Source organism: Dysidea avara, chromosome 6 (assembly GCF_963678975.1).
Source record: "Dysidea avara chromosome 6, odDysAvar1.4, whole genome shotgun sequence".
NCBI classification, from domain to species: domain Eukaryota; kingdom Metazoa; phylum Porifera; class Demospongiae; order Dictyoceratida; family Dysideidae; genus Dysidea; species Dysidea avara.
In genome coordinates, this window is record NC_089277.1 from 16,450,458 (window position 1) to 16,463,370 (window position 12,913).

Genomic DNA, 12,913 nt, shown 5'->3' on the forward strand with positions numbered 1-12,913 from the left:
CTGGTTCACCCTATGGGACATATTTGGAAGATTGGTACCCAGCTGGGCTCACACTAACGCACAAACACCATCTGGTGATATTGCTTGAGTTGCTTGGGCCCAGAAGTATGTTCCAGCCAAAATATTGCATGGTTGGCCAATCAGAATCGAAGAGTCACAAGTGTATTGGAAGTAGACAAAAAACAGTTGATTCTTTTATATTAGAAGCTATTCACCTAGGTTGTTTACAATTTTTGTTATCTAGTTGTGTTTTCCAATCTCACCTTATAAGACTGAGAATCACGGCTCTGCTTCACCTGAAATGAAATGCTATTCTCTACCAAGATGATAAATGAAGAGAAACTCCCCATTCTAAAATTCCTAGCCATTTTTGAATGGTTTTCACTGTTTTAAATGTTTATGCAACCCCTCAATTCTGACTGGCCAGCCAATACTTTGACTGGATTGTACTTCCAGGACCAAGACACTTGAGCAATGTCATCAGATGGTATTTGTACATTAGCATGAACCAACTGGGCATGAGACTAATACAGTAACTACATACTGGTTTACCCTACAAGCCATATTTTACCATACTGTGTGATATTCAAACAAGAACTTCACTAACTCCAAATAAACTTTCCCATCCACTGCCCGCATCTGTTTACTGTCAGCACTAAAACATTCATTATTCCATATTTTAGCAGTTTTTCTCACATACTGTACAGGCTCAGTGAAAAATCTTTTAACTGTATCAGCTCACATGTCACTGTACCATAAAGTTAGTAAAAATCCAACATTTGGTAAATTCCTGTAATCTTAGCAGTGCCAGACTGCTAGGTTAGGCCATAGGCTAGGTCTTGTACATATCCAGATTGAGTCCAAAAACCATCCGGACTTTTCTTGCTAGCTAAGGTACAGAGTCAGCAGCAGAGACAATGCTTATATGTGTCTGTGACCAGGTAAATATAATGGCTTGAAAGTGTACTGAAATACAAAAAGCACAGCTAGTACAAGCATGGCAAGGAAGCTATAATGCAACTATCAATATTAAGACCCATTACCCCCTTCGGGGCATACATTTATAGCACACTTTTTACCATATATAGGGTTACCGACCACGTGATGTGCAAAGGCTTGTTAACTTAAAGAGCCAAGAAGCTTTTAGTCTAAACCTGAGGGACCTGCAAGAAGCCTGTTGTAGATCACTGATAAAATCTGGACTAGCTATAATACATCTTATGCATGGAAATTTTGAAATCTCACTTGAAATCTTGTCCCTGGTTTTCTCCAGTTTGTTGATCCCTTGTCTGAATTAGTGGAGTATCAGAAGATGTAATACACTACTATGGTTGCATTGAATTTATTGCTATAACTTTTGCACATTGAGAGTTCATCAAGAAGCGTGCAAGTAAGGCCAAGACCAACAGCAAATATTGCCATAACTTTTGAATAAAGTGCTTGTGGAACAATCCACATGTTTCATTTGTTACACTCATCAAAAGAAGCCAAATGGCACCTTTTAAAAAAAATATGAACGAAGTACCCAGCAGTTAAAGCGGTAACAACAAATTTGCACAGTTGCACAAACTACAGTAACCCTCGGCACCAGAAGATTAATAAAAAAAGTAATTAGTGTATTTCTTGTTCAGACCTCACTTTATAACACTGAAAAAATGTAGCATAAGCCACCAGATCCTACTTAACATAGTGGGTGGGGCTAGACTATGGCATTAGCTGCCATACAAAAACTGACTACCACATAAGTCTAGCATGTCATTAACAACAGCTGGCTGTGTTTACAATCACTGAACATGTCAGTGTCAGCTGTTAATACCTGCTTACTGGTTCACCCTATGGGCCATATTTGGAAGATTGGTAATATACACAATACAGTAATAATCTTGTACCCAGCTGGGCTCACACTAATGTACAAACACTATCTGGTGATATTGCTTGAGTTTCTTGGGCCAAGAAGTATGTTCCAGCCAAAAAATTGGTTGGCTAATCAGAATCAAAGAGCTGACAATCACACGAATGTATTGGAAGTAGACAAAAAGCAGTTGATTTAAGGTCGTTTATTAGAAGTTATTCACCTAGGTTGTTTAAGACATTTGTTGTCAAGTTATGTTTTCTGATCTCACCTTATAAGACCGAGAACCATGACTCTCGACACTTCACCAGAAATGAAATGCTATCCTCTACTAATACGATAAATGAAGAGATCGCATCTAGTAAATTCCCCATTCTGATATACCTAGCCATTTTTGAATGGTTTTTAATGGCTATTCACTGTTTTAAACAATTATGCAACCCCTCGATTCTGAATGGCCAGCCAATATTTTTGCTGGATTGCACTTCCAGGCCCAAGAAACTCGAGCAATGTCACCAGACGGCGTTTGCGCATCTATGCAAGCCCGACTGGGTACGAGACTTACCCTATGAGCCACATTTTAACATACTGTATGACATTCAAACAAGAACTTCACTGGATGAATAAGTACTGTAGGATCTAACTCCAAATAAATCTTCCTATCCACAGTCTGCATCTGCTTACTGCCAGCACTAAAACATTTCATTATTCCATACTTTACCAGATTTTCTTGCATACTGTACAGAAAGTCTTGTAAGCATGTCAGCTCATGTGTTAGTGTGTCATAAAGTCCAACATTTGGTAAATTCCTGTAATCTTAGCAGTGTCAGACTGCTAGATTAGGCCATAGGCTAGGCCTTGTACATATCCAGATTGAGTCCAAAAATCACCTGGGCTTTTCTTGCTAGCCAAAGTGCAGAGTCAGCAGCAGAGACTATGCTTATGCAGTTTACTATGTCTGTGACCAGGTAAATATAATGATTTGAAAATGTACTGATGTGTGAAAAGCATAGCTAGTACAGGCATGGCAAGGAAGCTATAATGCACCCAAGCCCCACTACCCCTTCCTGGGCATACATTGGGGAATGGTGGGGTATTTGATTTGACATGACCTTAAAAATCACCCACTGGTGTGACTTTTGACTGTTTAGTACTGACTTGGCTTTACTAGAGATAATATAGTATAGGGATTCGCAACAGTGACATCACTACGGACAATCCTCGTTACGGGTAGGGACTTTGAGTGGCGATATCTCACCAACTATACTTTATTTCTTCTTGAATTTACCCTGACACTTTCCTATTCACTATTAGATTAAGTGAGTGTTATCAAATCATGGTGGTTTGCAGCCAGTTTGTCTCGGAACTTTTTCACTTTGGTTGCACAGGCGTGTCATCAATAGTTTTTGTGGCGCTATTACTAAGGATTGTGACAAGGTACAAGAATTTTTTAAGCATCAACTAAGTCCCCAATGACTGAAGAGTTGTATAAAAGTTATATTTTGTGAAGCGAGGCTGATTCTGAGCCTGTAACCTTGCATAACCAAGACCCATCAAACCCGTAACGAGGATTGTCCGTACATAAAACTATTAGTTCCTACGGAAATGACGTCACTGTTGCGAATCCCTATATCTGGCTTTACTAACAGGCTCCCACAAGATTAACCTGTTTCCCACAGTACACTGGGTGGGACTTGATGACTCGTCATGCCCTACAAGTGGGAAATGCCTGCACAGTTATAATGTATATTATCTATGGTATAAGGTAAATGCGGGTATTTCCGGACAGCGCACAATTCCGGACACTTCGTGTATAGCACCCAAGAATGAATCAACTAGAACACACTTTTCGATTTTTATAATCCCTATAAGAATAGCTATTCACAGCAGAAATTTCAAGGCAATCCGTTGTTTCGTTCCTCGGCTAGCTTGATAAAGGTACCAAAGTGTCCGGAATTGTACGCTGTCCGGAAATACCCGCATTTACCTTAATACACAAAACAAACAAGAACTGCAGAATTTATTCGGAGTATTCGACGATTATCTACTTTATCAGTTAGGCACTGGAGGGTGTACACAGAAGGTAGAGCCTGTTCGAGGTGTTTACCCATAGCCTAGGAGCCTAAGCGAAAATCTTTGAGCTAAATACGATGATCACTAGTCTGCACTTACTTCGCTTGTGGTATCAATATCCACTTCTTTGACAGTTGTCTGCATCCCTTAAGACCTCTTCTCCGTCTTTCTAACGCCATAGATTATTGAGAGAGCTTATGCTAACACACACCAGCACACGCTGTAAACAATGAGCACTATTTGGAAATTTTGATGGCACGTGCGCAAGATTTGTGAGCCACGCCCACCTTTTGTCTTACAAGAGAAATGGCTTCCGGTGATGATTTTCAAGGTCTAGTTCTGAAGGGAGTTACCAAACTAGATCGAAAGGAACTGGGACGAGGGGCTTATGGGAGAGTTTACGCGGTCAAGTATTGTGGAACGATATGTGCCGCCAAAGAGATCCACTCCATCCTGGTCGAAGAGGTGGGAGACGTGGAAATGAGACGAACAGCGGAATCTTTTATGAGGGAGTGTCGTCAATGCAGTACATTACGTCATCCAAACGTCATACAATTCCTAGGTGTTTATTATATCACTGTGGGGGCGGGCGGTGTACAGGGAAGGATGCGGCTACCAGTAATGGTTATGGAGATGATGGTGGATAGCTTGACCTCACTGGTGAATAAACATGAGAAGATTCCTGTTCATATAAAATTTTCAATTGTCCATGATGTCTCCCTTGGCCTGTGCTACCTTCACAATCATGACCCTCCCATCGTCCATCGAGACCTCTCTCCCAATAATATCTTATTGACGGCACATCATGTGGCAAAGATCAGTGATCTTGGAGTGGCCAAGGTGATAAAGGCTGATAGTAGAAAGACAATGACTAAAGCTCCAGGAACTGTTGACTTCATGCCACCTGAATCACTGAAGGAGAACCCAGAGTATGGTCCTCCCATGGATGTGTTTTCATTTGCTGGAATAGTCCTCCACACATTTAACCAAAAGTGGCCTCATCCAACTGACCAAGTTCAGTTTGACCCCAAGACCAGAAGAAAGGTGGCTTTGTTGGAAGTTGAGCGTCGTCAGCAGTACCTGGACAAAATGAGAGGAGAGGCTGAAGTATTGAGGCCACTGGTGGAGGAGTGTCTGGATGATGATCCTGCTGTGAGGCCGACCATAACAGCTGTCTGTGAGAGGATCCAAGTGAGCAAGGATGTTTACATGGAGGAGTCCCCACAAGATTTTATCACTCTACACCAACAAGTGGAACAGAAGAACATTGAGATTGAACAGGTGAAGTCTGACTGTGAACAGCTAAGATTTGAGAATGACCAGTTGCGGAACCAACAGCTGGTGGGTATTATTTGTTTAGTTATCATTACCATAAATGGTATTGTTATCTTAATTAGTCCTCCACAAGGAGTGTACCAACACAACAAGTAGCCAGTCAACTTAACAGAGTAACTTTAGGAGGACCAACAACAAAGACATCAAAATTGAAAATAGTAAGTCACTAATGTTATTACATACTCTATGGGAAATGTCATGTGTGGAGGATAAAGTTTATACTCATGTTAACCCATAACCATTCAATACTACACTTAAACACTGTCATTTACCAATATCAACTGATCATGGTATAATACAGTGTAATATGGTCACCTGTCTAACCCACTACAACCAGTTATAGCCAATTAGCCAACTTTAAAATTTCTAAACATTTCGCTTATGACCTGCCACCTATTGAGGTGAAATTTTTGTTGACTAGATTACTGACATCAAATAGTGTCACCAAAGAATGGTAACAACTTGTAGTTCAGTTTATAATAGATTTTTGTACCCATTACCAGCTATATGTGTAAGTAATAGATATTGTATGTTATTTAGCTACTTACAAATATTATTACCCACTCAGGAGGCACCTCCATTAATACCAGCACTTACCAGTGGCAGGTACCACATAAAATGGACTCAGCTGGCCAATCTTCCTGTTCCAATGTATGGTGCATTTGTCACAGTACAAGACAAGAAGGTCTATGTTGCTGGTGGGAATAGTCCAGTTGATGATGCTAAACACCAAGTATATGTCTATGATGTCAACACTGACCATTGGGATCAGTTAGCTCCCTCAGGTCACCATTATGGTGTTCCTCACATCATTGGTGGAAAGTTAGCTATTATTGGTGGACGCCTGTCTGCTACTGGGATGATGACTAATAAAGTTTCTACGTTTGATGAAACTAGTCAAACTTGGACATCTCATTATCCTGACCTTCTCTCAGTTAGGTACAGACCAGGGGTGGTTACTCACCTGGAGCATATTATTGTTGCTGGGGGAGTAAAGTATGTTAACAACACACTAGTAGTACAAGATGATATTGAAGTCCTCAACTGGATGAGCAATTCTAATTGGCAGAAAGTGTCCATTAATCTTCCTGTTCCGATGACTACCTTCACACCCATTATTACTGATGATCATTTACTCATAGTGGGTTACAATAATGCTGACATTATACGTGACGCAGATACCTACAAGATAGTTGTTGATGATATTACAAGATCAGGTGACCAACAACAAACCAGTGACACACCCACCAAATGGATTACAATGACTGATGCCGCTTACTATACAGCCCTAATCCCCAGCTCATCTCCACCAGTGGTAGTTGGTGGATACGATCGAAGTTGTACACCAACATCAGATATTAAGATGTATGATAACTCTAGCAAATCATGGAAGAACATTTCATCATTATCATCAGCTACATCTGAAACAGCTATAGCAACAGTCAACAACAATGCCATTATAGTCATTGGAGGATGTACTAAAGGAGGGACTAGTGTGGCTAATGCTAAATCATCCAGTCTTACTACAGTGGAACTGGGACAAGCTCAACTAATACACTAACTACTAGAGGGTAACATTGTATAACTACTGCATATCTTTGTATGCACCACTATTATTTATTTATTTGTAATGTACAGGACTCAGAATTGAGTATATGGTACATGTAAACATGCAAGTGATTAGTTAGCTAAAAATAAGTAGATAATTTTCACTAATAAGCATACACTGATATTTTTTGTTATTTTTATTGTACTTGATAAAACATTTTACATTATTAAACATGTACACAAAACATGAGAACCAGTAATCAGTTAGTTAACTACAAAGGTACACACAATGGTGTTATTATATCACATGAAATAGTAGCAGGTTATGAGGGAACTGACAATATTACTGATCAATTACAACACATTCACAACTGTACACAACTTGTAATAATAACCACATATGGTCTATGTACACAATCATTGAATCAGATGTCAACTTGTCTATAACACATCACCAGTAATATCATACCATATATATTGTAAAAAATTTCAAGGGAAGTAATTTTTGTAGTTGCTTGGCTGTCCACAAAATTTTCATCCAGGGTTAGCTGTATGCATATATGGTACACACAAATCATATTGACAGTACACAGTACAGTCACATCACATGATATGGTAAATAATTTTGGCTACCTATTATATTACTGATTAATATTCCCACTATTTCTTATAGTCTATCTATATATATAAAGCTGAAAAGCCTTCTGTCTAGTCTGTCTGTCTGCATTCCATTTGAGTTCACCATAGATCGTATATTCTTGAATATACGATCTATGAGTTCACGCATTCTTCTCGCCAGTTGCTGCACGTATTGAAACGGTTTTGGCACCAAACAGCACCAAACAAAGCACTCATCATCTAGGAATAATCTAGCATTTACATGAATCTTCTTTATTCTTTTTTTTTAACTGATTATTTTTGGTTAATAAAAAGATAATAATATAAATCAATACTGAATAAACACTTAAACAGTGGACAGAGAGGCAAACTCTGCCCAGTCCTGGGATGATGGTATTGTTGCCATTACAGAAGCAGCATTGCCACATTGAATATCAATGGCAACTTTTTGAATCAAAAATCGGTGGCCCTATTATCACCAGACTGTTCCAATACCCTGGAACCTATCTGCCTCACTAATGAGCGTGCACATGATCCCCAAGCACCCAGGGTCTCAACACATAAAGGGGACACAGCATTTCAGCTACCCTGATACGCGGCGCGTACGTACGTATCTAACGTCGTCTTTTTTTACTAGACGATATGTATACGCGAACGTCTGCATCCTTCGTCTAAAGGCGTATCTGTCGTAATGGTACCACTCCTTTAGACGAGGCTCGTTCCGTGCCTCGTAACACGCGACGTCTACAGTCGTATAGTGCTAATACATTATTCATTGTTCGCCATATAAGGGTACAACGATTATTGCTAATTATAGAAGAGGTCAACTGATGGTACAACCATTAATTTTGCACAATTAAAATCGTTAAGTAGGTTCAATCTTTCTATCATCTTGGACTCGCGAAAGTGGCTGTACGCTGCCGCCCACAGCGAAAGTAGCCAGCCACATGTGTCGGCTTGTTCAGCTGTAAACTGTAAGTATCCCTTGCTCATTGCCTGCAATGGTTTAAGAGCAGTTAATATAAGCAACACATTAATCTTTTATTACCTGACTGGATCAAGTATTTTACACTACACACAAAAACATTAATTTACAACCTTTAAATCACAAAATTTCTACAGCACAACAAACAATAAAAGAAAGCCCTTGAATTTCTCTATCCAATTCCAACCGTACAAATGGGAAAATGTCACCATACTAGCGACAGTTATTTACTGCTGATGATGACATAATACGCGCTCCATATACATTAACCTATTGGAAAATTTAATTATTTCGCCGGGAAAATCCCAATTTACAAGTTGTTATTCTTAACCAAATTCGCTAAATTTGGTATCATTCTACGCAGCGAAGGATGCTTAATAAGACTCCGACCGTACAAATTGTTAAACAAGTTAGTTTATAGAAATATGCTTAAAAACACGTGTTTTTACGGGCATTCTGAACACGTAAATTTCGCGGTACAAGGCTCCTTTCTAGTTTCCCCTTCGTTACTACACAAAAAACTTACACATGAATCGAATCGCCTTTCATCAAGGAATCTGATAAACCAAACTTCGTGTCTGTCAACCGAAGTACGCGGAAGTTATGGCGCCTTGTTTAGAGGACGGTGTTATTTTATACAAAACGGGCGTAACCCATTCGGAAATCCGGAATATCTTACACAAGTTTTGATATGACTTAAGTAATATGTAACGTACAACAGCTGATCCACGCTGGCTCATGCCAATGCACGACAGTTACGGTGTTCTCTCATCACTAGCGACTGCCGTGGGGTATCTCGTTTTGTATTTCCGGCGTAACTGCTACACAGCAACTCTTCCACTGTGTCATAGTTTCGATACCTCAGAAAGCAATTGACACATGTAGAACTCACATCGAGCCTCATGTTCACTGTTGGACCGGCTTTCAAAATCTTCCGCTGCTATCTCGTGATCACGTGCGTTTACTATACAATCCGGGCGTATTCGGTGACCACATCTTCACTGGTCCACCGGGAGAACATAGTCTCGCGTGGCCAGACTTCCGCGCGGCCACTTATTATAAGCGCGCCGCTTATAATCTCTAATCGATAAGCGACCGCGCGGAAGGGGTCTGGCCACGCGAGACTACGTGGCAGGAATAAATCGAGGAAGGTAACTTGACTTTACTGCTATGCTTGGTGATTACCTATACCTACTAACACAGGTTTGCTGATTTCACCACCATCCTTTCCGGCGTCTCGTGTAGGCTAGGTGCGCTAGTTTCGATATTATTATTATTATTATTATTATTATTATTACTAGGACCGCGTCACATATAACCAAGTACATACACCAACGTGACAGCCCCCCGGTGAGGCTATTAGGTGGTGAATGCATTATCCCCAAATCAACTCAATATGTCACAGTAGTGACAGATATAACACTATAGTGGCATCGTAACTAAAGGCCACCAGTAGCTAAGTGCCAGTACATCATTGGTGTGGTATAAATGGCACAGTGATGTGTACAAAGTATATGTATACAAAACATACAGGAAAGAACTATACATTATTGCAGTATTGTATGCAGCAATACATTATAGGCAACATCACCATGCAGATAAAAATTATTAGCCAATATACACCAATGCATATCAACATCAACTAGAGCTAAGTAAGGTTCATCAGTGATGTAGCAATGGCACAGTGATGGGTGACACACCATAGTTATGCATACACAACTTTCAGGAGATAGCTACACAATGCTGTAGGCGTATGCAAGCCAGATGAACCAGATAAAGGAAGACAGCCAAGCCACTAGAGCCTAGTAGCTACGCCAGGTGAAGGCAAAAAAGATTAAGCACGTATTGAATTGCCTGACACCAACACAAAGAAAGTTCGCCATGCCAGCTGCACAAGACAAAATTGTTTACTTGTATTTTATATGTAACTGTAAGCTTATTGTAAAGAGCGTGGCATATATCAGTTTAATGTTTTCTTGTATTGTTTATTTACATGAATCAGTGAATCCACTGGCAGCTGGCATGGAGACTTGAGATGTTACAAACATAAAAACTTACTTGTAATCTTCTTGTTTACACAAGTGGCTTCTGTAATCTTCTTGTTTACACAAGTGGCTTCTGGCTCTCCTGCACGGGCATCACTAATCTTCTTCGCGCAATATGTAAGTAATTAAGCAAGGGTGTGGTACTGGGCGTTATATAGAATTACACGTATGGTCAAGTCATCAGCACAAACAGGAGCGACGATTATACGTTTGTGCCTTCATTCACAGGCGAATCTATCCCCGGTTAGTTCATGTCTCTAGGCCTCGTAGTTTTCTCAAACATTAATTATTAATTATTTATTTATTTATTTAATTATTTATTTATTTATTTATTACGTAATTTTAACCGCGTTTCGTATTATTCTTAGTACTTGGTTATATAATTAGCACTTTACAGTGACCAGCACTGAAGGTCTGACAGCAACATGTGCTGCAGCCTTAGGATTACCTAACCTACAAGGACTTAGACCTAGTGACTTAACTTACTGACTGAATAAGGTGTAACAGAAAAGGGGCCAAAGTAAGGAAAAAAATCCCTCCAACCCCAGGATTCGAGCTGCAGGTCACCCAATGTCTATAGTCGGGGCCACACTCAGTCTTCCTCCAGGAGGGATGGATGTTCTTCCTTAAACCTAAAGTATTTATTATTAGCACTTTACAGTGACCAGCACTGAAGGTCTGACAGCAACATGTGCTGCAGCCTTAGGATTGCCTAACCTACAAGGACTTAGACCTAGTGACTTAACTATATTGAGGAGAGAAAGAATAAATGAGATAAGTCCATGCAGCGTAATTCTTTTTGTACAGATCAGGCTTTACAGGCTCCTTGAGCCTTCTTTACCTGCAACACAAATACTAATACTAGTATATAATATATTACAATGCGTAATTCATACTGCCTGTATTTATTCCGTCTATATTTTGGTCTTTACCTATGCACAGACAACTGAAATGAGACTATGCACAAGACCCGATACTGAGCATTGGATATAGGTTTGTCACAGATCCATTTTCTCTCAATACATGGACTTTTTTGAATTAGTTGTTTCAATGCTGAGTTGATGAGCAATTCTAATTCAGAATTTAAAGATCATTATGGTAAGTACATCTCTGTTACAACATTAATTTTATTTTCACATGTAGCATCAGCATGAGGACAGAATGGGACCCTTTATGTGTATAGTTGCTAGCTATTGCTATTGTTGCAAGGTGCACATAGCTTTAGGCTAGTGTTGTTTCAATTATCTAAGGACCTAGTTATTGCAGTGGTAAGGGATGATCGATGTCAGGTGCTTGAATGAACTTTAATCCAGTAATGTTGGCCTGGCTGGTATTAGGTCTAAACACAGCTGAATAGCTATAGTAAATATATTGCGTACATAGGAATGTCACCAGTACTTCTATATAGAAGGGATTTTCTGCTATTAATGAGATCCACGCACAGGTCTGCAACTTCTATGAGGAATTAATACTGAATGTATTTCCTTTATCATTTTTAACTCACCTCTCTTCTGTTAATAAAATGAAAATTTTTATTGCCATATATAGAACTGCCATAGCACATGAAAACCTTCATGTATTTGTGCTTAATGATCTTGATTATTAACAACTAACAATAATTTATTATGCTGACAAGCAAGTGAATTACACATCAACATCTGTCATCAGTCTTATATGGTCAGCTAAATCTTCTGTAAACTATAAAGTTTACTTAAGCATTTTAATGTTTGTGAGACTACGTGTGTCGTATAATACATTTACTTCTCCACTAGTTGATTGAAGATTGAGGCAAAGTGATCGATGTACTTTGAGGTACAAACATTCTACACCATGTTTTTATTGGTTTAAAGTGTGTATACCACTTTTATTTTCTTCGATTGATTATAGCATACTCTGAAATTACTTACTAAGGGTAATTGCTAGAATGGGTTTGGACCATTGCTGTCTTTGAACCTGTGAATGGCTATATGCTTAGTAAGAAATATTCCACAAACTAGAGCTACCATAATGATGGTAACTTACATATCACCCCATTTTGGTATAAAATACAGGTGGTATACAGACTTTAGATATAATTATGCACTGGTATATAACTACATGTACATGCAGTATTACTACACTCTTTCTTTCTCCACAGATCATCCTTAATAGGTTTTAGATGTTTCTAAGGGGTGTACTTTTAGTAAGGTATGTTCTACCATGTTTTATCAGTTTAAAGTCTTCGTACCATTATATATATAGTTTCTACTACTGTACTTCCAAATTACTTACTAAACTTAGTTGCTAGAATGGGTTTGGACCACTGCTGTCTTTGAACCTGTGAATGGCTATATGCTTAGTAAGAAATATTCTAAATTATAGCTACCACAATGATGGTAACGTATCACCCAAGCTTAGTATCACCACATTTTGTTGTAAAATACAGGTGGTATACAAAGACTTTAGATATAATTATGC

The 12,913-nt window shown here is 39.1% G+C and overlaps 2 protein-coding genes across 9 annotated transcripts in view; one reads left to right on the forward strand and one right to left on the reverse strand.

Annotated features, from left to right (window-relative positions):
- The window catches only part of LOC136257382 (centrosomal protein of 162 kDa-like), an 80,185-nt gene that overhangs the window by 11,097 nt on the left and 56,175 nt on the right, over positions 1 to 12,913 (reverse strand). For 3 of the 8 annotated variants that reach the window (XR_010701941.1, XM_066050565.1, XM_066050560.1), the window contains exon 1: positions 4,025 to 4,178. The exons of 1 other annotated variant lie outside the window; for it this stretch is intronic. The gene's annotated coding sequence lies outside the window, so the exon portion shown is untranslated. Of the gene's footprint in view, positions 1 to 1,245; positions 1,877 to 2,417; positions 3,582 to 4,024; positions 4,179 to 12,913 lie in introns of those variants that run through there. 4 more of the 8 variants (XR_010701942.1, XM_066050562.1, XM_066050563.1 and 1 more) reach the window with 4 other exon arrangements.
- On the forward strand, positions 4,173 to 7,080 carry LOC136257377 (probable serine/threonine-protein kinase roco4). The gene is made up of 3 exons (XM_066050553.1): positions 4,173 to 5,266; positions 5,323 to 5,418; positions 5,829 to 7,080. The coding sequence occupies exons 1-3, from the start codon at positions 4,232 to 4,234 to the stop codon at positions 6,819 to 6,821; spliced, it is 2,124 nt and encodes a 707-aa protein (XP_065906625.1). The 5' UTR covers positions 4,173 to 4,231; the 3' UTR covers positions 6,822 to 7,080.